Source organism: Pristis pectinata, chromosome 13, assembly GCF_009764475.1.
Source record: "Pristis pectinata isolate sPriPec2 chromosome 13, sPriPec2.1.pri, whole genome shotgun sequence".
NCBI lineage: Eukaryota > Metazoa > Chordata > Chondrichthyes > Rhinopristiformes > Pristidae > Pristis > Pristis pectinata.
The window spans coordinates 36004664-36031065 of record NC_067417.1 but is presented as its reverse complement, the minus strand read 5'-3'; the positions used below and the strand labels follow the sequence as shown (position 1 = coordinate 36031065).

The 26402-nt window shown below is 39.3% G+C and overlaps 1 protein-coding gene across 2 annotated transcripts in view; it reads right to left on the bottom strand.

Annotated features, from left to right (window-relative positions):
- Positions 1-26402, bottom strand: part of slc6a2 (solute carrier family 6 member 2) — a 113559-nt gene that overhangs the window by 57777 nt on the left and 29380 nt on the right. For both annotated transcript variants that reach the window (XM_052028027.1, XM_052028026.1), the window contains exons 5-6: positions 13027-13165; positions 8790-8924 (exon numbers count right to left, since the gene is read on the bottom strand). In XM_052028027.1, the coding sequence (XP_051883987.1) occupies positions 8790-8924; positions 13027-13165 (274 nt within the window). The remainder of the gene's footprint in view (positions 1-8789; positions 8925-13026; positions 13166-26402) is intronic.

Sequence of the window (26402 nt, the reverse complement as noted above, 5' to 3'; positions counted from 1 at the left end):
GAGTTGGGATTAGTACCATCTTCACTAGTCAGTGATGTCGGGGAAGATACATGCCAGTTCTAAACCATGAGGTAAAAAAAACCACCAGCTCCTCCATGATACATTCCTTTTTTCAGATGAGAATGTCTCAGAGTTGCACTTCTTATGCTGGTTTACATTATCTGAGGCTGGATAACAGACTAATATTTTAAGTGTAGACTGAAAAGTAATTTACAGAACTTTGATGAAATTGTTTTCTGCATTTCAGAGCTCATCACTATTAGATATAGTTTTATAATGAAGAAATTGCATTTTAAATAATATGTGTACTGAAAGCAGAATAGTATATTAAGATAGTATTGTCTGCAGACAATTTCCACAATCAAAACTCAGATCATTAAAGGTGATAAATGCATTGGAATGAATTGATCATGCTCACTGGTAGTACTTTGTTATCACTTGGGGATAATTATTTAAAATTTCTTCTTTCTGAATTAATCTTTTGGAAAGGTGAACAAGCAGCAGCATTCTATCTGTTGAAGGCACCGTACCCTTCTCCTGGTCTGGACAATGTTTTACGAAGCTTCTGATTGTGAAATGTACAGATTGATTATCCATGCAATCACGGTCTACATAATAGCTTCAAGTTTATTAAGCCATTACTGTGTAGAATCTTTGCATTTAGCATGGTTAAACTGAGATAAAATGATGAAAAATGGAAATAAATGCACTGTTGGAAATGCATAGGTTAACTGAGAAACAGGTTAATGTTACTGACGAGATCAAAAACTTCACTTGAAGAGTTTCACCTGGGATATTAACTGACTCAACGTTCTTAACATTTTCTATTTTTATTTAAGGATTTAATATTTACTTGACAACAAGACTACTGAGTACTGGAAAATCCCAGAAGGAATGAAAAGGTCTCTTGGCTGCGATGGAATTCAATTTGGACCAGCAATGCAAACCTACACACTTAATACATTAGGAATTTAGATATTTTCCTGCTTCTTTTAATGTAAGTATTTAGCTTAATATCGAGCAGTGTCTAGAACAAGTTGTTTCATTTTTTTTTCCTATGTGCAGCGATGGAGCAGTAGGTTTGCTTGCAAGTTCAATGCTGCCTTTGCTGGCAAGACTATCCTTGTTTCTAATAGCAGTAGTTATATAGATATTCCTCTCTCTAGAGCAGGCAAAGAAACTGCTTTCAGGACATCTGGAACATTGGCAAAGAAGAGCAGATCTATGATTCAGAAGCGCCAAAAGGTAAATGATTTCCTTAACTGCTTGTGATTGTGAGGATTTCATGAAATGTCAATTGACAATGCAGCCAAATTCACTTCTGTATGAATAAATAAGATTAAGCACAAAATGCAATGGTACTTCTTCAAATTTGATGATAGAAACTTTCCAGTTGCTTTTGCCTTTTCAGCAATTTGCCCATCAAATCATATGAGGCCAGAACGTGCTGTCAAAATAACAGTGAATGCAACTCTGTTCACCCTAATTGATGGACAAATAGTAGTGCAATTACAGACAGAGCATTCACGTGTGATTAAACACATTCAAAAATTGTTATCTGAGTTTCACTGAGAAAATAGCATCTTCCTTGAAGTCTGCCTAATCTATTCTGAGAACTCGCTATATTTGCCCTTCCCATTTTCCATGGTTAAGTTTTATGTTTAAACTCACACCTTCTAATGCTTGACAATTCATCATTATTGACTATCAATGTTCTTAGCCCTGAAATATTAACTAGAGCAGCATCATTCCTTCAGGTTTTTCAAATTTTTAATTTTTTAAAAATTTTCCTTTCTGAACTTTTTTCTTTCTCTTAATCATTCTTTTTGCCTCTTTTTGCCCTTTTTTTGTATCTGATTTGCCATTGAATTGACCCAGTCTAATTCACAGGCTATGTTAATCCTTTCCTCTTCCTTCAGTCTTATTGCCCCAACCCTTCATATTTCAAGACTTAATTTCCCTCATAGCACCATTACAATATTGCACTTTGGTAGCTTTGTACACAGTACTTTTGAAGTGAAAGGAGCAGAAGCCTATCCAACTACTGTCAGATGCCTTGTTGCAGTAATTTCAAGCCTCTGCTGTTAACTTGCAAATTTGGTTTCTTGACTGCAATCGTCTAATGCATTGGTGTCACCTATTCCTTGAATATTCAGCAAATAAATTCTAGGTTTAAAACTCACAACATACATGCTGGTGTTAAGTTCACACAAAATGAGAATATCTCACCAATAATTAAGTTTTTTTTTTAAAAAAAGGAGTAAACTCACAAATTATAAGCCTAGCAGTCATTGTGAGTGGTGGAAAAACAATAAGCCAGTTTGGAAAAGTATTAGCTAGAAAATTAGATTCAGCATGGATTGTTAAAAGCAAATTAACTTTAATTAATTTCTATGATGTGGTCTTGCAGTTGATATGAATATGGACTTTCAAGAGGTGATTGACAAAATGCTTCTCAATAGATTCGTTGGTAAAATTATAGCCCATGGGATTGAAAGGACAGAGGCAATGTGGATATCAAACTAGCCAAGGGACAGAAAACAGATGGCACTGATGAATGATTGTTTATCAGATGAGAGTGACGATGGGCTTCCTGGGAATTGGTAGTAATTTCACTGTACTTCATAATACTTATCAATGACCTGAATTTAGGTATATAGGGCATCATTCCAAACTTTGTTGATGAATTAAAACCTGGAAATTTTGTAAACATTGAGGAGGATTATAACAGACTTAAAAGGACAGTGAAATAGATGGACACATGGCAGACAAAAATTAATGCTGAGCAGCACAGAGATATATATTGGCAGGAAGATTAAGCAGAGGCAATTCAAACCAAATGGTGCAATCTTATATGGTTATATAACCTTGGCATTTAGGATCAGTACCTTAGGATGCTTGTCTTTCTTAACAAAGATATCAAGTATAAAAGCAAGGAAAATATGGAAGAACTTTATAAAACTCTGGTTTGGCTTCAGCTGGAGAATCAAATTCAGTGTTGGCTGAAAACCTTAAGAAGGCCTTGAAGAAGGTGATGAAGAGATTTACCTTTACATGGATAAAGCTAAGGGATGAAGGAGATCATTTAAAGGAGTGAGGCTGTGAGATGTTCTCCTTAGAACAAAGGAGTGAAGAGATCCCATTCGATGTTTGGAATCATGAGAAGTTCTATTGAGGAGAAAAAAAGTCAATAACCGGAGAACACTGATTTAAGATGATTGGCAAAAGTACCAGCTATGTCATGAGGAAAATTTTTCTTCAATTTTACATAGTGAGTTATGGTACTCTGGAATGCATTAACTCAAAGGCTTTTGGAAGTTGACTCAATAATAATTTTCAAAGAGAACCTACAAGATTATGGAGAAGGAGTAGGGAAGAAGGTACAGGATTGTGATAAGCATAGATAAGATGGACTAAAGAGCTTCTTGATGTGGAATTTGTTCTGTAATTTATCATTCAAATAAAAGATATAACTTGTGTTATTCATACTATAATTTAATGTGCACACATCTTAAGAATTGCAGCAATTCAAGAAGGCAGCTCAGTACCACTTTCTCAAGGACAACCTGGGATGGGCAATTAAATGTGAGCTCAGCTGTGAAGCCCACAAACCTTGAGTGAATATAAATTTTATTCTATGCAAGGAGCTGCTTACTGTGTTAGAACTTTTCTTTCTCAAGTTTCACCAACAAATGGAGGTTACTAAGTGCACATCAATAACCATTCCATGACAGATTCAGTAGTTGATGGGAGCTAACTTGCTTTTGAACCATTCATCCATCATTTGTTATCTCCAGGCTTCTTCAATATTTCTCCTGACCAAAACCCCATATTTTAAACTTAATAAACTTTAGGCTATTTAAAATTCTACTTCCTTGTCCCAAATCACACCAAATCCCATTTACTCATTTGAACTGCAAACTTTTCACTCCTGTATTCAACTCTTTGATCTCAGTCCTTTCTATCTCTGTAACCTATGCAGCCTTATACTTCAGCACTGCTCAAATTCTAGTCTTTTATTCCCCATCATTGACAGCTGCTCTTTAATTACTCAAGCTTCATTTGCTTCCGAAAGCTGATTATCTACCTCTCCTTTGTCCTTTAAGATGTTCCTTGCAACTTATGATAAGCCTTTGGTCACCCTCTCCACTACTTTCCAGTCTGGTTTAGTGTCAAATTCTGTTTGATAGTTTTCATAGAAGTAGTTCTGGCCAACTTTATTATCATAATGGCACACGTATAACTGCTACTAGCTGTTGTATATCTGTGATTGCTCCTCCTGAAGAAGCACAACTTCAAAGGCTTGAAACACTGTTGGCCTCGTCATATTACAGTGAGAAGCATCAACGTTTTGAGCACAGCAGGCAATCATTTGGTGGAGAATACTTGTGCCAATTCTTTACTAAAACAGTCCCAAATTAATCCCACTGCTCTATGCTCTCTCCTAAAGCCTTCAGTTTCAATAGCTTCAAACTGTTACACAAATTTCCCCAAAATAACATGATAATTCCTACCTGAAGTACTGCCTATGGCAAAGCAATCCATAGTCCAGCAACCCTGTGTGGTAAGAACCTTTCATCAGCTCTCTCCTGACTCTCAGCAACAGTTATAAACTAAAGGTTCTGATTATTGATTTGCACCCAAGAAGAAATTGCCCCATTTGTTTTATGGCTTCATAAACCATTAAATCTTCTGTTATATCAATGGTTTCCGATCCTTGACATTACTCTAATAAATCTGCAATAGTAGCCTATCTGTGGTTTTGATATCCATTTTACAACTTGGCAAATCTACTCACAATTCCTTTTGCTCTAGACTTACCAACATTTTGTACATATTTATCATTACTTCTTCACTCTTATCCATCCCTATTTGTAAAAGACAATATTCTGTTGGCTCTTTCATGCTTTCATCCACTTGAGTCATATTTACAGAGGTTGCAGGAATAAGGCAGATTGACCTGGTCCCTGTCTGCCCTGCTTTCTCATGATAACATTGGTGGTCTTTACTTGGCACTTTCTCCCGATGGTCCCTATTACACCGATAGGGAGAAACAAGATGGAGTGTCAAAAGAGTTGCACTATACAAGTATTTCAAATCTTATAGCACAGCCTGTGTTGGTTTGGAATAAAAGGATTCTATCTGATCATTATTCTTTCCTATAACCAAAGACAAAGATTGAGAGAGATGCAAAGAGGGATAGATATGCTTAGTGGAATAAAAATTGACAGACAACTGCATTCACTATGCCCAAATTGGCTATTCTATTTCCCACATCACAAGAATTAATGCCTTTCATTGGCTATAAAGGGTTTTGGGATATTCTTAAAGGGACATGGAAGCTGTTATATAAAATAAGCCTTAAGCTAGATAGCAGTCCAAACTGATCTGGAAGTTTCAATAATGTTTGAGTGATTCAGACTTTGATGGATTCAAATGGAAAGCTCCCTTAGTTTGTTTAAAATCTTTCCATCTGATGCACATTGAATGAGTTGCATAGGGAAAGATTGCCAAATGTTCAGACGTCAGATTTTTTTTTTCTATTTTTTTCCTTTTTTAAAGCTAAACACATGTTGCTACTAGAGCAATTCTGAGTCATCTGGAACTGCTTGAAGGAGACAAAAGAGAATATTGTTGATTGCAGGGAAAATCCAATGACAATACCAACAGTAACGTTATTATTAAGACTGTCTAGGAAAAGAGCGAATGATATATTTTAACAACTTCCACAGCAACAATAAAATTCTGTGGTCATTGCTGCAAAACTGTCAACTTCTAGAAATACATTCATGAGCCATGCAAGCGGAGGATTAAAGTTTGGCTTTCAATCCTCCATCCACATAAACAAAATCACCACATCATTTTACTAAGCAGAAACATGCCTATAGATTTAAATTTGATTAAATCTATTTTAGTTGTTCTTTAGTGGGTGGATGTGTTATTGATGCCAGGCCCTCATTTTAGTGTTAATTCTGCCACAGAGGCAATGAAGATGTTGTTTTAGTACTGAAATAACAACAAAGAATGCTGGAAATACTCAGCAGGTCAGGCAGCATCTAGAGAGAAAAACGGAGTTAACAATTCAGGTGAGTGACTTTTCATCAAAACAGCAAAAAGTTAGCTATATTTCTCTCTCCTGAGAAATAAATAGGATCAGAATCTCATTGACCTCAGGACACAAGATCAGCCGTAAACATTGCCAGGGATTTGAATGCCTTTGAATGTTGTGCCTCAAAATATTTCTACCATCTTCTATTTTTTATTTTTGATTTCCCGCATCTGCAGATCTTTACTTCTTGTTTTAATTCAGAATGGGTTTTGGGTGAAGGAGAGGGCGAGGCTATCATTAAATGCAACCATCAACATCAGTGTTAAGGCTAGGCTACTTTAACTCCCAAGTCCCACCAGACAGACACCAGGTTTAGATGTATAATTCTCCATGCTCCTATTTCTTTCTGGCACTCATTATGTTTACATCAAAACATGCTGCAACCTCCCACTTTAACACATTTCTTGTCAGGATCTCAAAGCTGTAGAAGCCTTTACTCTCCACCATTCATTTACTTCTCCTACAAGCTGCAGCTTATTACGTTCCAAATTTGCCATCATTTAGTTATTGCCTTCATCAGGGCTTTTAATAAAATGGCCACAGAAAGAAAGGACATTTTGAATGTAGTGTGCTCAGTGCAAACATAGGCTTATATTGGGTAAGGTTATGACATCAGTCTTAGAATTTCTGGGCTGCACTGGGACAGGGAGAACAAGGCAGAGGATTCAGAGTGAGATGTTGGTATTGGATGGTGGCAAACCTATTCCTGTTCCTATTCCAATTTCCTTGGCCATTGCCTGGTGTATTTTAGAATCATGGAATTGTAGAAGCACAGGAGGAGATATAGCCCATCGAGTCTGCTGTTTCCTGGTAAAGCAATACCGTCAGTGCTTTTCGCTGGCTCTTTCCTCATGCTGCATTAATCTCTCTCAACTGCCTGTCCAATTAACTTTTAAAGGCATTGATTGATTCTGTTTCCTCGTATGCAAGAAATTCAAAATTTTAATTATTCTCCAAGGGAAGTTGCTGTTTTTCTCATCCCTTTTGTATCTTTTGCCCCATTTTAAATCTCTGCTCCCACTCCTTGAACATCAGCTGATGAGAATAGCTTCCCTCCATCCAGATCAGCTTCCACAATACTACATAATTATTATTGGTATTATCATGTTACATGTATATTTATATGTCATAGTTTTTCAAAAAGAAAGCATAAACTATTGTAATAGTTTTATCTGAACTCATATTCAATAAATTAACAGATGAGTGTTTTGCTGGCTGGGATGTGGGTTTCAGGTGGATTCAGCAGTGGATCGAGTTGCTGTATCCTTTTACCCATTCTGGAGGCTCACCACTGAAGAACAGCTGAAGGCAGCTGACTAAAACATTGCCAATGCTCCTGAAATTGTGTCCTGGTTCAGTCTTCCCTCAAAAAGATAGAATAAATAGAAACACTGGGTTGAGGATGAGACAGTTTTCAGTAAACTAATTTATCTTCAGCAACAATTCAAGGCTGCATATGTAGACAGTCGTTTTTAATGAGATTTTTAAAAAAACCCTACATGATAAGACTCTCAGAGAATTGTCACAGTGAACACTTCTCTGGAAAAAAAACATTTTCTTCTGCAGCAATTCAGTGCTCAGACAGATAAATAGAATCAGAATCTCATTGACCTCAGGACACAAGATCAGCCATCAGCATTGCCAGAGACTTAAATGCCTTTGAATGTTGTGCCTCAAAATGCTTGTAACAACCATCCTGGACCTTAGGATTTGCACAGGATACTATGGCACAATGTTTAGCACCGCTGTCCCACAGCACCACAAAGTTACGTTTGATCCTGACCTCTGGTGCTGTCTGTGTGGAATTTGTGTGTTCTCCCTGTGATTGCAGGAGCTTCCCTGGGAGTCTGGTTTACTCCCACATCCCAAAGATGGTTGACAGGTTAGTTAGCCAAATGGCCTACAATGTTGTAACTTTAAACTATCCCCAGTGCAAGAGAATCGGGGGGAGTTGATGAAGGGGAAAAATGAGGATTAGTGTAGATGGGTGCTCAGTAGTTGGCATGGATGTGGTGGACCAAAGGGTCTGTTTCCATGCTGTAGAACTCCACGAAATAACACTGGTGAAACCTTTTTAATGATTATTTAAATATGCACTAGCCTATTTGTCTTTGCACAGCATGATCTCATCTCTTTTATAAATCTGAGATTATTTTTAAACTGCTGATATTGTATTACAACATTGTGGGCTATTTGGCCCATCATGTCTCTGTCAGCTCTCAGAGGTTCCACCAATCCCATTCCCTCACTGAACTCCCTGTAAACTATCCTCTCCTACATGCCCACCAACTCCACCTTGATCCACCAACTCCACCTTGATTCTCCTAATTCACAGCAATTTACCAAGCAACACATCTGAGGGAAATCCACGTGGTCACAGACTCCTCACAGACTACACGGGGGTGAGAATTGAACCCGAGTCGCTTCAGCTGAGAGGCAGTAGGACTACCTGCTGCGCCGCCATGTTGCCATCACACTGAACATAGAACACTACAGCACAGTACAGGCCCTTCACCCCACAATATTGTGAACTCAAAATAAAATCTAGTGTCCAGTGTTGCAGGGCATCAAAATAACACAGACAATATTTATGTTGGATCCTATTTAAGAATAAGCCAGTCACAGATAAGCCATCATAGATCTTGCTTCAATCTGCCTCATGAAAAGTGGAACTTCTTACCTGAGCTTCTTTCAAGCGCTCAAAGTCAATGCTGAGGTAGGCTTTAATCCCATCCATTGCACCTGGCAATGTGATTCCATGGATAAGCAGCACAAACAACACCATATAGGGCATGGTTGCTGTAATCCACACCACCTGCAGAGAAAACCAAGGACTTTATTCCATTCAGATCACCGTTCTTGTAAAACACGATAAACAAAGTCATTACACTTCAAACCTCTGTCCGATTTTGCTGACATTTCAGATTGCTCATGAAAGTGAAATTATTAGGGTTACATTTAAACTGTAACAAAACCTAAATTGTTGCCCATCTTCTGATGAAAGCCACAGTGTAAAAATTTAAAAATGGAAATTAATAATATTTTATCTAGCAGTTGGCAAAATATTTTATCTACCAGTTAGCTCAATAATACTCCTGAGAAAATTATATCCAACCTGATATGAGAGGTTGTTGCATTGCAAAGCAAAGCAAAGCAAAGCAAAGCAATACAATTATCTACCAACAGAAACCACAGGCTAGATTTTCCTGAGAAATATTGTGTGGAAATCCTGGCGTTTCCCCCCCCCCCTCATAATTGTCAGGAATCTATGGATTCCTATGCAATGGTATGTGAATGTGCATGCCCCAAAATTCCTGAGAGGAATTTGCTGCCAAATTCATAGCTAAGCACAAACCAGGATTGAGCATGGAATCAGTGGCAAAGCACCAGGTTCCTGCAATTTGCCAGCAGTTACACGGGGAAGTCTGCCTGCTCAACTCTGCACCAGGTTAGACAGGACACAGGTTAAACAACTCCATTCATCTCAACAAAAACCTTTGCAGAAATTCATGTCTTTATTTCCTAATGTCTTAATAGATTTTAATTCATGCCTAAGGGCAAAGCTTATCCAGCTGTTAAAATATTTGTGCAAGTGGGTCTAGTTCTGGCCCTGCTGTATGATGCTATTTAAAGGCAGAAGGGCCTTGCTGACAATATCGGGGTCAGCTTCATTCAACAAGTTGCTGCTAGAAGATCTGCTCCAGGTACTGTAGACCTATTGCAGGGCTACCAATAGCTTCATATAGAATGGGACCTCACATCTAAAAGGAAAATCGGTTGTCCTATATGATAATGATACAGGACACCAATTTTCCTGTAAATCCACAGAGAGACTATGGAGTCACATTCATAAATCACTGGGTCAGCCCAACTCCTTCAAAGGAGTGGCCAGTGATATTACCATGTCATTTTCATTGAAACTGGAAGCTACAGTCCACGCCGTAGATGAGGCAGTGCTGACAACCTAAGTATGGATCTGATTGTCCCTGATGTCAGTCCAGGACTCACTGAGTGTCTTGTTGGGACTCACACAATGTTGGGCACAACCAGAGGCCCAAACACCAGACTGGTCTTGTGACCATGGGCCAAGGACATAGTGACCAGCCTGGGCCTGTGCAAGGACCAAGGCATCAGACAGGGTGGGATAAGGGATCAGAGACCCAGGGACCATTTTGGACCTGGGCCTGGGGATCAGATATTCAGGGACTACACTGGGCCTGATCTGATCTTCTGGCCCTGAGCCAACATCCAGTTCTATATCAGGGTGCCATACTGATGAGCAGAGATCAGATGCTTTAACATTGGTGTTGAGTACACAAGTACAGTACTGGTGGATACAGGTATGTCCCTGTGTAACACTTATATAGTAGCAGTGAAAACAAGTCTGTCACAGTAGAACATTGGAGTACCCTACTGGTGGGAACAGGTCTCTTGCTGGCAATATAATACTGGGGTGACACCTTGGTGCATACAAGTCTCTCGTGGAAATACAACACCTGTGTACCTGTCGGTTAGTCGCTGGCAATATAAAACTGGGCCACCTTACTGGTAGGCACAAGTCTCTTGCTGCCACTAATTCAATGTAAAAGAGTTCTTTTAAAGAGGTGGTGTGGACACATTGTGCTTCCCTATCCCCACCTCACTCCCAGATTTTATTCTAGTCAGAGAAAAGCACATGTCCGTGAACTTGAGAGGCTCCAGGCCAAAGCTGGAGTGGAGAAGTACAGTGGTTATTAAGGGTGGACAGTGAGGAAATATGTCTGGCTTCCTAATGTCGAGGAGTGGGAAATGCTTGCCCTCCAAGAGGAAGGTGTGAACAGCTCACTTTACAAAGACAGCTTTTATTTGATTTTTTTTCCTTCTCTGAATGGCCTGCAGTATTGCCCTCTGAAGCTTGTATTTGAATATAAAAACACACTTTGAGAACAGCAGTGGTCAGGCCAGGAACTGGTGACTAGCGGATCTTATATTCTCCTTTTCCTCCTTCATATTGAATATCATTTCATACCATGTCCATGGTACAGGAGGCTGACTGGCCCACTGAGCATGTGGGTATGCCTGGAGTTTTCTGCTGTACCACGGAGCCTCCTGTGGCTCTGCCCAGAATGTCCCACCCACAAGAAGCCCCAACCACAACACGTGGGTGGAGCTTCCACAACACATTCCTTACCGCTGAGTACCATTTCAGTAACCCTAATCTAGCTGGTAGATGAGTGGCGAGTCTGAGCACATTGCCACTGCCTAAACCTTCTGGGCCTATGTGTATATCACTATGTATACAAATGTATTTTAGCTTTACTATTAACACTTCATTCAAAGTATTTTTTCCCAAACACACAGCACTGAAATAAACAGTGTGAGCCAATTGAATTTATAGGCTATGTTGTCTACTGCACATTAGCAAGTTGATTTACTCTTCTCCTTTCCCTCACTGGGAAATGATACAAATATGTTGACTGTAAAACATTTCAGACGTAGAAAAATGCAAATTCTCTTCCCAGTTTTGAATGTCTTAAAGCAGCCAATGTTATCGTTCTGCTTTTGCAAACAATGCGTGAAGTACACATTGTGTCACAAAGTGGACACCAGGGATATCGAATCAGTTTTGGTTAATGAACAATGAATCGAAGTGTATCTCCTGTATAAACAGGTTATAACAGAGCTTCTCAATGAAAGCCAATTAGTTACCATAATAAATATCAGATTACAGAAGACCACCCTGTACTTAAAAAAACAAAACTTTAAAAAACTGAAATTATGCAGAGATTTTCAAGAATGGGCCCTGTGAGAACATTGTGCTATGTTGCCTTGTAGTTTCTAGAAGTCTGTCCTTCACCAGAACCTTTTTCAAGTATCATGTTTCAGGTGTGAACAGGCAATGATTCAACCACAGAGAGGCACTAGCAAGTTCTACCTTTTCCTCAACTAATAACCACTCATCTTTACTTCCCTACAGGAGTCTCTGGGTTCAAATCAAACTGAGGACTGTGCTGATGTTACTACTTCTTATGATTACAGTGCTCCCATCACCATTCTGATTAAAAACTGAAAATGCTGAAAACACTTAACAGGTCAGGCAACCCCTGTGGAAAACAAAACCGAGTTAATGTTTCAGCTTGGAGACCCTTTGTCTTTGAGCTGAAATGCTAACTTGGTTTCTCTTTCCACAGATACTACCCACTTACTAAGTATTTTCAACATTGTGTTTTTATTTTAGTTTTGCACCACCTACCATTTTTTGATTAAGTTCAGCTAGTGCCACAAAGAATTAATTGTTTGGAGAGATTAATACCATAAAGGTGGTGCATTTACCCACAACTCTGCAATCCAATATTAATTTTACTTTTTTTTAAATCGGCTTAAAAGTACAGAAGCACTGCTGAGTTCATTCACCCTGCACTACCAACGCCTTTAAGGTTCAAATATCAACTCAACAGTGGTATACAGACATGCCACTGTTGGCTACGATGATGAAAATAATCCTTAATTTCAGCAATTTAATGTACTGATACAGCAAAAGAATTTGTGATGGGGGTGGATGGAATTGCAGTGCAGGTTGAGCAGAAGGATGTTGACATAAATTGGTCCAGAATCTAGATTGGTCAGATTAATTTTGCCTTATAGTTGTACTATTCATTGTTTATCCAGTATCAAACTCACACAAGTAACAAGAAAAATCTTTTATCAACCACATTATGCATCAAATTATAGAGATAATATTTAAATTTTCAGATTTAATCATCTGACTTCTAAGGAGCTAGTGAACCTTTAGTCTTGTTTTGTGTTTCTGAGGAAATGTTTCAGTTTAGCTTGTTTCTGGATCGACTTCAGTGTACTTATTTACTGGACTTTGTCCGAAGAAATGGTGAGTTTTCTCAAATAACATATTATAGATATTGAGAAGTCAAACACTATACCTTTCCTGAAGTCTTCACCCCTTTCCAGAGACTGAAGTAGAGAACAATTATCACAACAAGCAAGCAGAGGAAAAGCTGCCATCTTGGTAGCCCCAAGTTATGAATTCCAGCACTTTCATGGAGATTGAGAACGCCCCGCCTAGGAAAATAGAATATCAAAAATTATAAGAAACAATATAGGTGCAGATTTGCCTTTGTAATATAACTGCAACATTCAATGGAATTGTATCACCAGATAGCCAAAGAGTTGTGGCCAGCCAAGGAGAAAGGAAAAAGTACCGAGGGGATGCCAGGTACCCTCTACATGGTCACACTGAAGGACCTTCCTCATACCAATACTGGTAGTCACCACTACATGACAACTATGCACATGGAGCTATGACAGGTATGCCTTATAGGTCCTGATGATGGGGTCAACATGGGAAATAGGGTGACTGAGCGGAGGGGAAGTGAGCTACTGGAAGGCCTCTGTACCCAGAAGTTGACTTATTGAAATGAGGCTATTCTGCAATGCCTGAGACCTGAGACGGTGGAGTGAGACAGAGCATGAAATACTCTTTGGTCTGCTCACTGCTCCAAGATCATTTGAGATCTTGCTGAGACCAACTTGAATATTGTGCAATGGAAGGAGCAATGACTTTGGTGGATGGGTGCAAGAAGAATAATTGAAACTCTCTTACTGAAATGACTGTTTATTTTATGCTAATTTATCCTGGTCAATTTATTTCAATTGTAATCATTTCACTTATCTCAAACCCAGATGCAAAGATTGTGGCTGAAAACAGTAGGGGGCAGGATGGTGCAATGGGATCTGGGTTCAGTACACTGTAGGCTGGAAGCCTCACCACTGGACAGTCTTAATCCAATTCCTCATGGCCACAGATCTGCAACACAAAACTGACCTAATTATTAAAGTGGTCAGAAGCAGCAAAGGATGGGTGACAAGGAAATGGAAATCAATGCCGCACTCCAGTTGGTATCAGTATTCTGAGCTTGAAACTAAACATATTACTGGGGCTGTACAGGGGAAACTTTACCCTGCATCAAGCTCTGCTGCTCCTCTACCAATACTGCTATATGATGACACTAGATCATTATATAAAAGAGATGCAGAGTTGTTTTTACATAGCCCTTCCAGCACTTTTGATTCTATGTGCAGTATTTTCAAATTTCTACATCACTGAGCTGTGTCTACTTTGCTGCAAAATGAAACCTCCAAACTATGGAGGATAAAGTACATGAGATATTAAACAAATCCATTCTTATATTTTCTTATTACATAGAAGGAGACATCGGCCCTTGAGTTCATGCCTGCTCTCAGTGCTATCCCATTAATCCCATTCCCCCACTTATTTCCCTATAACCTGTTCTCCCTCGCCTGCCCATAGACACTCCTCTGATTTTCTTAGCCTAACATCCAGCACATCTTTGGGATATGGGAGGAAACCGGAGCAGCCGGAGAAGACCCACATGGACAGCAGAGGGGGTCAGGATTGAACCTGTACCTTCCATACTGCATGCTCTCTCAAATTATCAGCACATCTGTGATATCTCTGAAATACCAGTTAATGAAGTTCAGTTCACTTATAAATTTCCATTGACAGTTATTAAGTAGGATTTAAAAGTGATTGTATTGAAAAGGTGATTATTTCTAAATTGAAGTCTGTTTTTAACCTGATCCAGACTTGCTGCTGCAGCTATTCCAGAGTTAAACCTGATCATGCTGGCTTGGAAGTGATTACTGTATCGTCAAGCTGTATCATTAGCATCAAGATGCTAACGTTATTTAGTGATGTACAAGCTATGGTCATATTATAAATCTTTTATCATTAGACACAAAAGGCATCAATAGTGTGTTACTGGACACAGGTCAGACACAAACAACTGGCAACTATAACTGAGACCCCAATCCATGAAAAGGTTCTGTTTTATTTTAGCAAGAACACAGCTCTCAAATTAACCACAGTAATAACATACTAACCTCTACAAGAGTAAAGTAATTGGAGAGGCAGTACAGCACTGGTGCAATGTTTACTGCTCTCAGCAGCTTTGGTGTTTGGGACTCCTGTTGTTAGGGTAAATTACCCATAAAATCTGCGATACAACAGCTGATCCACATGTTGGTGGCAGTGCCACAGCTGGAGCTGATAAGACCTGCTACTATCTGTGCCTATTCCTTGCTGGGTCTTCAGTATTAAATCACCAGCTCCAATATCAACAGTGGGCCAAAGTCCATTTAACTCTACATCCTAATATTCAATTCATAGCACTGAAAGACTCTGTGATCGACTAATAAATCATTTATTACAATAACCACTATGCATAGACCCTACCTACTAGAGTTATCTTTTTTGCAAAGTAACAGCATTCAAAGAATTCATTGATGGTTATTCTTCTTCTGAATGCAGAATCTGATGATATTTTGCACAACAGTGGGAGCGGTTGGACGGGGCAAGTCCAGGGGAATGACTCAGCTGAAGCGGTAGTATCACAGCCAAGGTCAGCTTCAACTTCACCCAATCATGGAACCATTGTTCTTGAACTAAAGGAAACCCTTGACCCATCATGTCTGTGACAGACAAGGTACTCAGATGCAGACTTGACATGAGAATAAATGGATTTGAAGAGATATATCCTCTCAGGGTGTTGTTTTTTTTCTTCCCTACTTCCCATCACCCAGGAAGACAGACACCAACTTTATTTATATTTGCTATCTGTTTAGTCTGTACTTAGGGAGAAAACCACAAGTTGCTGGTTTGTATGGTTACAGCTTGCATCAGATGGAGGTTACTTCGTGAAACATTGTGTGAGCTCTGCTCCTTGCATATTGTCACAAAATAATTATCATGAATATTAGTCATGCCTAGAAATAGTACATAATATCCGAACCTGACTTCAATCCATTTGTTGCAATTGAACACGCAAAGGCTGATCAATATGTTGACAAGGTCCAATGTGATCCAAGATTGTATGATGTTAAATATGGAATAAAACTACATGATTTTTACTCGCATGACATCTGCCTTATTAAGTGCAAAATTAAAGGCATTGTTCATTCGTATGAGGAAGAGTTGGCCAAGGTAGACTGGGAAATTAGCTTAAAAGATTTGCCAGAAACTTAATATGGGAAAAAGATTGCCAGTGGATAAAGATGTTTAAACATTTAATTAGATGTTTTTTTAATTTTCAATTACCTGTAATATATATTCCATTGAGAAATAGAAACTTGACTGCAAAAGTTCTCTAAAGAAATTGCTTTAGCTTAAAAAAGAATTGTGAGGGAGAAAAATAGGAGAGTAAACACCAAAGCATAAAAAAAAGATGGTAAGTCCTTGAGCAAGTAGGTAAAATGTAAGAGAGTAGCAAAGTAAAGGTGGTGTCTTATAGATAGAATAAGGAGAAATAATAGAGAAAAAGGAAATAGCTGAGAAGTTACAACCAATATGTTGTATAAAAACAAAATGGAAATACTGGGGAAGAAAAAGTCTAATGAGCATGAGCAACTTTTAAGCATTAATTGAACAAAATGCAACCGGAAAAATTAATGGGAGTAAAAGCCAATAAATCCTTTTGCCCATGGTCCACATGTTAGCATTCCAAAGGAGGAGGCTGTGACAGTGGATACAGGGGTAATCATCTACCAATTTCCCTCAATTCTTGAACAGTCCCAGCAAACTGAAAGGTTTAACACCATTATCAGATCCTAAGGTAGTAGCTAAATCAGGGGACACAGCACTAACTTTGGTGGGTGGAATCCTGGGAGCAAAGAACAAACTGCTGAAGGAACTCAGCGAGTCAGGCAGCATCTGTGGAGGGAAATGGACAATCAACGTTTCAGGTCGAGACCCTTCATCTGCAGTCCATGCTGCCTCACCCACAGCATTCCTCCAGCAGTTTGTTTTTTGCTCCAGCAGATTCCAGTATCTGCAGTCTCTTGTGTCTCCAATATAGAAAGGCAAGTCATAGTTCAAGGAAGGTAGTTATGACCTTTGTCTCTGTAAAGGCTATATCCAGTTAGCAACTTAATGAACCAACAGGGATGAAGAAAAACAAAAAGTGTTAAGAGTCATAAGTTTTATCTGGTCTTGTAGAGCAAGGGGATGGGTTAAATGGAAATCTGGGGTAACTTAGGGATATCACCCACTCACCAAGAAAAAGGCTGAAGTCAAGCAAACCTTTCTGGTCATACCCATTTAAAAGTTTGACAAAGAATCTGGATGCAGAGAGACAATGCATGAAACCTAGACTGCAGCAAGACAGTACAACAAAAAGTTGGCCAAAGATCCAACAATCCAACTTCCAGTCTGCATGCAAAGCAAATATTGGACCACACTGGGCTGTATTCCTGCAGGACATGGAAGGTATGCCTACTTATCGAACAAGTGAGGCATTATGGTCTCAGCAAATTGTGATGGGGTAAAGTGCAGTCAATAAACCACACTGCAAGTTCATGGCCAAGCTTCCATCATAGGCAGTGACTCATGTAGCCCAGTTGGCTGGTCTGAATGTCATCAACTGGCTAGCAAATCTCAACATAACCAGCACCTTTCCAACAGTTGCTGCCTTCACCATGATGAAGAACTTAGGTGAACTTAAGGCAAATTGTTGGAATCAATTCAGAGAAACAAATAAACATAGTAAGGCACAAATTAATCAAGAAAAGTGTCTGACTAATTGAATTTTTTTGAGGAGGTAACAAGAAGGTCAATGAGGGCAGTACATGTGATGTGGTCTACATGGATTTTTAGCAAGGCTTTTTTTTAAACAAAGCTTTTGGCAAGATCCAACAAAATAAGTAGCTACATAAAGTGAAAACCCACGTGGTCCAAGGGAGTGTAGCAAATTGGGTTCAAAACAGGTTCAAAACAAAGGGTCGATGGGCGTTTGTGTGGCTGAAAGACTGATTCCAGTGGGGTTCAAAGGGCTCAATACTCAGCCCTTGTTGTTTGTAATATGTAGTAATTTAACCAAAAGCTTGATAAAAGTAGTTCGCAGATGAAAACAAAAAATTGGCTGTGTAGCTGACCAAGGAGGAGCAAGGTTTTGGACAATGGAAAGATAAAGAATGGTGAGTTAGTTGGGCAGAAGAGTAACAAATGGAGGGCGATTCATTCAACAGAATTCATTTGGGAGAAGTGTGATGTAATGGAGGTGCAGTTAGGCAAAGAAAGACACAATAACTGGAACTATACTGAGGGGTGTGGAGAAAGAGACACACTTCAAGTGTTCACCCACAGAACCTTAAATGTAACAGGACAGGTTATCGATTTTTGAAATTCTTTACTCTGGAGGATTTGTATGCTGATGTTGTACATTTGAGGCCAAGGTCAGGTACATTAGGGTCAAGGAAACACTGGCAATTAGCTATAACACTTACTAAATTATGAAGAAAACACAATTGGGTAAATAACTTATTGCGAGTTCTTGTATTCTTACATGCAGCTGGACATTTTCCCTGAACTCTGGTGAATACCATTTTAAATATCACTCATTGCTGTTTTATATCATTTGCCAATATTGTTTCCCATTTTACCTTCCCAAGTTCTAATTACAGCCTCTCCAAAACAGCCTTTCTCCAATCTATTAATCTAGTTGTCCTTCTCTTAATAGATGTTATATTTGTGGTCACTATTCCCTTTCTTATATTTCTCTTATCTACTCTGATTTGTTGCACATTACTGGATCCAATAGTGAATCCTCCCTTTCTGGGTTAGAAAGGAGGTCTGTACAGAAATCAATTTCCTTATCCCATTTACCCATCTTTGTCTAATTAATTCAGGGGTAATTTAAATCTGTCAATATTACGATTCTACATTTATTTACTCATTTCCCAAATGTGTCTGCTCATTTCTTTCACAGCTTTTTAAATATTAGTCAGTCTTTGGACTATAGCAATCAGTAGAATTATCCTCTGTTATCTTTATTTCTATCTGCATGCATATTCTTCTCTTTCCTTTACCATTTCTCCGCAGATATCGTAAATAACTCTATTCCACCTATGACTTTTTCCCTCTATCTTTTCTAAATATGTTATAACCAGCAAAGCTTAATTCCCAGCCCTAGTTTTTCAGTAGCCATGTCTCGGGAAGTCCTACCAAGTCTGTTTCCTCCCAACACATGATTGCTTCCAGCTCCCCTGTTTTATTATGGATATTGTCTGTATTGTTGACAGCATTTAAATAGATTTTGTTCACCTTATGGTTAAACATATTTTTATAATTCTTTTCAATAATGCTGTTCTCTCCTTTTCATCAATGTCCTTCTTTGATATATTCATTGCTTTGCATTCCTTCTATCTAGGTCACTTATGCTTCTTGCTGACACCTCCCCACTCACATTTATAGCCTTTCTGCTAGGAGATGCTTCTTATCCTGGTTCAAATGGACAGGGCTATTCCCTTTCTGGGGGCACCTCAAGGTGCTAGTTGGTATTGGAAAGGATTATAGCTCCTAGAACGGAGCTCGGTGTTTAATGGTGCCCACGCACATGGGCTAACAGTGGAAGAAGGACTTTTGATTCATTTAAGAACCAATACCAGCCTGAAATCTGCTTAAATCTCTCTGATGAGCAGCCAGTATAATATTTCCCACATCTGTTTTGAATTTTTTCTCATTCAGAGCTAAGTAATCAAATGTACTTTGTTATAAAATTGTATTATTAGAATTCTCAGGATCCCCAGCTGACTCAACAATTTAGTCCAATGTGTAGTTGAATGCATACATTGTATATATATCCCTGGTGTGTCCTTAGTTGGTGATCCTGGGGCAATGGTAGGACTGATACAATTTGTCTCAATACCTTTGGACTTTGAAACACAAAAAAAGCAGGCCCGAGTTCTTACCACAGAAATTGGAAATCTGTAACAAAAACAAAGGATACTCAGCAGGTCAGTTGGCGGGTGAGGAGAGTGGAACAGGTTAATGACCTTTCACCAGAACATCTTCCCAGTTCCAATGGGGCCTGCTAAGTAAGTCCAGCATTTTCTGTTTTAATCTCAGGTTCTTGCTCACTAAATACTAAAACTGTATTGTTCTTGACTCAAGATTTTACTGAGCTGCCAGATGTACAAACATCAGGGAGAAGACAGCACACAGTGCAAATACCTTCCTTGACTGGATGACTTTATGAGGTCTTACATAGAACAATACTGCACAGTACGGGCCCTTCGGCCCACAATGTTGTGCTGACCTATATATTCCTACTCTATGATCAATCTAACCCTTCCCTCCTACACAGCCCATAATCCTCAATTTTTCTTACTTCCACGTGCCTATCTAAGAGTTTTTTTAAATGTCCCTATCGTATCGGCCTCTACCACAACCCCCGGCAGTGCGTTCCAGGCACCCACCACTCCCTGTGTAAAAAACCTACCTCTGACATCTCCCCTAAACTTTACTCCTCTGACCTTAAACTGATGTCCTCTGATATAGGCCAATACCACCCTGGGGGAAAAGGTGTTGGCTGTCCACTTGTTAAGCAAGTACTATCTTCCAAAAAAAATCAAAAATTGATGGTTGTGGCAGCATTAGATCCTACATAAGCCTAACTAAACAAAATCATTCCATGACAATGTATCTAAATGAGACACAAAACATTCTTTCATAAACTTCAAGTCAGATAACAAATACTCAATAGACATTCTGTTATTTTGGTCTCCTTTGATACACTGAAGTTGTTAATAATGATTCAACTAAGTTTCCAAAACAGAGGATCCCAAGAGTTGAATTCATGAGCATACTGTGGAGGCTGATGCAGGAGCAGCAGAGTGAATTAGTCCTCAATTTCTGGGTCTGTGAGAGGGTGTTAGTTACATTTACGTCATAGAGTCATACAGAACAAAAACTGGCCGGTCAACCCACCCAGTCCATACCGAACATCAAGCACCCGTTTTCACTAATCCAACACCAATCACGTTTTATTCTCTCCACATTCCCATCAACTCACCTCCAGATTTTACCACTCAGCCACACAATGGGGAGAATTTATGTTGACGACTTAACCTACCGTCAAGACTTTGGGATGTGGGAGGAAATGGGAACACCCAGAGGAAATGCACGCAGTTGCAGGCAGAATGTGCAAACTCTACACAGGCAGCACCAGAGGTCAGCATTGAACTAGGTCACTGGAGCTACGAGGCATCAACTCTGCTAGCTGCACCACAGTGCCACCTAATCTACATCATATGGAGGTCAAGTCTTTGACCTATTTGAATCCAATCTCTGCTGAAATTCCACCTTACTTGAGATTTATAATTTACAGTCAGGAGGTCACAAACCTATCCCATTGCATATTTGGCACAAGCTCCCAGTTGGTTCAGAAACTTCCTTCCTTTATTCCTGTAACAGGGTTCAGCAGAATCTGCAAAGTTGAGAGCTGGGAGGTTTAAAAAGATGCTTGAATAAAACAGAAAATGCAGGCCAGGCAACTTCAGTGGAAAGAAAAACGGGGCTACTATTTCAGGATGAAGGCTCCTCATCAGAACTGGGAAAGATCTGCCGAGTGTTTCCAACATTTTCTGTTATTACTTCAGATATCCAGCATCTGCGGTGTTTTTCCCATTTTCATTAAAACAATGCATTTTACCTTTGAATCACTTAAGGCTCCAGAGAGCTCCCAGCCGAGCTGGAAGGGCAAATTCAGCTAATGCTTCTACACAAGTTTCAGCAACCTTTTTCCAACTATGCAATGTTGATTTTGATATCTCTAATTTGCAGCACATGAAGCAGGAACTTCCAGGCCACATCCTCTCAAATCAGCTTCTTTATATCGCATTGGATTCAATTAGTTTTACGAAACTAGATTTACATCCTTGTAGCAGCATAGATTCTCACTAGACCACTGATTGGATTAATTATGCCCACTAGCACATTATCAAACTGTTAGCCAAATTCGAGGAACAGGATTATTTTAGAACATTGGTGAATTTCTTGAACATCTGTACACCACAGTACGCTGAATTATAGTGACTTTCTATTTTTATTCCTGTGATTGTTGTTGGCAATCTACCAGCTTCTAAGAAAAACTGTTCTAGTGATTTGTCTTAACCCATGCCCTTGGTGATTTGACACTTAAATTGTACAATTAATCTTTGACATGTACAATACAATTACAAGTATTTAATCACTACCTACTGAAGTCAGAATACTTCTTAATTGGGGTTTGTGCAGAAAAGTTGCACTCCAGTGGCATATTGAAAACAAGCTGTGACTGTGCTAACAATTTTTTTTACAGTTCTATAAGACTACAACATCTCCTCTATCAAGGTTAGAAGTGCAAGGACTTGACACCTCACAGTTCAAATCATATGAGTAAGGCATGCATCTGAATTGCAACACAATTTTAAAAGAGACAAAGGATGACACAACCATGTTTCTCAATCTGTTCCAAATCCTCTCTTTTATTTTTCAGAATTCATTTCAACTCCACTTACATTTTCAACAATGTCTTATGCCACGAATTTCAGATTTGATTAATAGTTTGTAATTATGATTCAGTACTTTTTTCCCTAATAGGTTTACCCCACGTCCTGGCCTAAAATCCCTTTGATATTATATTACCATTTAGATGGGCTCAATTCTTCTCTTTCTTATAAGCACAATTTTGATCTATTAATTTGTAACATGCAACCCTCTACCCCAGCCCTGGTCCCCACCACCTTTCACATTGTGCTGGTAAACCCACATACTCAAGCTCAACATCAAGGTTTCTCCATTCTGCACCACAACACAGCCCAGCCCATACAAAATGGAGAGAAACTAACCCCTAAACAGGTGTGTCAATATCAAAGCAGCTTTACAATCATCACCAAAAATCAGGAAGATCTTTCAAATATAGTATGTTTTACAGTCCTTTGTACTTCCCTACACAGATATCCAGCATCAAATACTAAGATAAACAACAATGTTACAATTGCAAAGGATTTCTATATTAAAAGAAAAGGCATATGTTTGGCACAGCCCCTTATCTCTCCCTTGTTGACAGGAAGAATAAGTTAAGTGTGATATTGGAGCACTGACCAGCTCAAGGTCTATTTGGCACATGCACAACATACCTCTCCCTATAGCAGACTGACTTCTGATGAAAGAGGCGGTGTGTAAAGTAAAAGAGGAGTGTACTGCATCCAGCCCATGTAAGTCTCATGGGCAGATGCAGGCAACGATTCTTAGTGGTGGGACTGGGTCAGCATGACCTAACCCAAGACTTGAATTTAATTACCCTTCATCAGAACTGAAAAGACAAGAGTGAGGGAAATTGGGTGGGGAGGGATGGGCTGGGGGATTCTGATGGTGATAGATTCAAGGTGAAGGCGGGAGTTTAACAGATTTCAGAACAATGTTATTTTCCTTTCTTCACTGCCTTTTGTATTTTGGGCTAAGAGGGCAGGGTGATAAAATGTACCTTGCCCTCTGGTAATGCAGGATTATCTCACATTCTCCTACTCTAATGCTCAGAGGTAACTGGGCTAGGCTCCACCCCTTGTTCTGATGATGCATGCAAGTCGAGAGTTCACAATGTGATTGATTGACATGAATCAATACATACCAAGAAGGTCCAATTTTATATGCAGGCTGAACAATTGCAGTCAATTTCAAACCCCCACCTAATGGATTCATACTCTAGGTTCATCTGCATATTCAATTGTACAATTATCTCATGCTTTGCCAATTATACTAGTTCTATTTAAATAAGGGGAGTCCTGTTATTAATGTAATGTATTTGACAAGATAAGTGAAGAGACTAAATATGAGAGCACTGCGGCATAAAGGCAGAGAAAGAGGAAAAAACTATCACCTAGGGAACCAAGTGTTTCTACTGATTAAATTATTTGAATTCAACACTTTTGCGATAAAGGAGCTAAAAGCTAGAGTTGTCTATGCTGGATGAAATCCAACTGTGAGATTTTCAGTCTTGAGCTGTTTGCCTTCCTTATTGTAAGGCACCAGAAATATAATCATTGTGTGTTAAAAATTTTCCAAGGGCATCCTGAATTAATCATGTTGTTTTCTGATTCTCAAGGTTAAATGTTCTGTTTGCATGCTCCTGACATAGAGTCACCTGCTGGGAGCAATTATCACCGAGTAATATATGCAGCTATGATTTTCAATCCTTTGCATCAATGCAATCAGTTGCAATCAATGGAGTTACCAATATCTCTCAGAACTAATAATGTACCTGGTATTTTTCTCCATTTGGAAGGTATAAGGGAACAGCACCAGTTGTTAAAGAACCAATTATTGATCTCTGAAGGTGCATAAACCACTTAGTGGAAGATTACTTCAACAATCACATGCTTTCAGTGGGAGCCTTGCTTGAAGGAAATAACAGCAGAAGAATCTGATTGGTAATACTTTTGCCTTATCTCCAGCCAACGTTCCCTTTGCATACAGCTTCCCTGGTAAGAGGATGAAATTGCTGAATTAACTTCCGATCCTTGTTAACTGCATGGATGTTGCAGGGGGAGTGTGCATTCACTATCTTTGGGTGACTTTTTACTTTGAAAAAGTATGAAATAGACATTGATTTCATAAAGTATGAAAACATGGATACTTTCAAATTGAGAGACTATTATACCAGATGAAATGAGGCTCTATAGGTTTAAGAGAATATAGTCATGTATATTTCATATCCATACACACAGGTATAATATTAGCAAATCAGAGCCAGGCGATAATACTACAATTGCACTGGCATTGATCTGAATGTGTAATATGATGCAGTGTAATCTCTCTCTCTCACAGTTGGTTTAAAACACTCCACTACAAAGGCCTGGACACAGATGCAGAGTATTTCAGTTGAAAACTCCCAAGATTTTAGTGTAAGAGTCACTTCAATGAATAAAATCTTTAATTGGGGTGAATTTATTAGAATCCAAATTATGACAGTTCAAGGATTGATATAAGAAGCTGGGTAGTACAATTGAAAGGACAAATTGGCTGGTATGAATCCCCACCACCTTTAGTGTGATAGGGATTGACATGATTCTTCAATTTAAGGGTTGTTATCTTTTTGTTATTCATCTGGACCAGATAATTTAAAGAAAGTTTATAGTTCAGATTATTATTTCTACAGTGATGTGAATCAACAAGCTTCAAAACCTGGGCTTCTGTACCTCCCTCTGCAACTCGATTCTTGACTTCCTCATCAGGAGACGACAGACAGTGTGGATCAGTAATAACATCTCCTCCTCACCTCAAGGATACGTGCTTAGCCCACTGCTCTACTCTCTCTACATTCATGACTATGTGGCCAGGCACAGCTCAAATGCCATCTAATAAATTTGCTGATGACACCACTGCTGTTGGCAGAATCTCAGATGACGACGAGGAGGCGTACAGGAGTGAAATAGATCAGCTGGTTGAGTGGTGTCATAGCAACAACTTTGCACTCAACATCAGCAAGACCAAGGAATTGATTGTGGACTTCAGGAAGGGGAAGTCGGAAGAACACACACCAGTCCTCATTGAGGGGTCAGCGGTGGAAAGGGTGAGTAGTTTCAAGTTCCTGGGCGTCAACATCTCAGAAGATCTATCTTGGGCCCAACACATTGATGCAATCATGAAGGAGGCACGCCAGCGGCTTTACTTCATTAGAAGTTTGAGGAGATTTGGTATGTCATCAAAGACTCTTGCAAATTTCTATGGATGTACAGTAGAGAGCATTCTGACTGGTTACATCACTGCCTGGTATGGAGGCTCCAATGCAGAGGATCAAAAGCTGCAGAGGGTTGTAGACTCAGCCAGCTCAGTCACAGGCATAACCCTCCCCGCCTTTGGGTACATCTTCAAGAGGCGGTGCCTCAAGAAGGCAGCATCCATCATTAAGGACCATCACTGTCCAGGACATGTCCTCTTTGCATTACTACCATCGGGGAGGAGGTACAGGAGCCTGAAGACCCAAACTCGATATTTTAGAAACAGCTTCTTCCCCTCCGCCATCAGATTTCTGAACAGTCCATGAACCCATGAACATTACCTCTTTAGCACTATTTATTTTTGTAACTTATAGTAATTTTTATGTCTTGCACTGTACTGCTGCCACAAAACAACAAATTTCATGACATATGTCAGTGATAATAAACCGGATTCTGACTTGATCAGTAAAAAGCTAAATAGGCTGTCTCATTTACTCACGTTAAAACAGCAAAGGGAAAATCTAAAACCAAATGGGCCGAACTCTTCAGGCAATAATAAAATTACAGAGTGCCTCCCTGACACACTGCCAGAGCAGAGATATGTTGTTCTAGGGAGTGTTCAGCTGTATTTTCTTTATACAACTGGTTCAGTAATAAAGAACGGATGGTGAGTTAGTGTAGAAAGTCACCAAAGGATTATACAACACTCCTGAGGCACCTGATACATTCAGGGATCAGATAATCT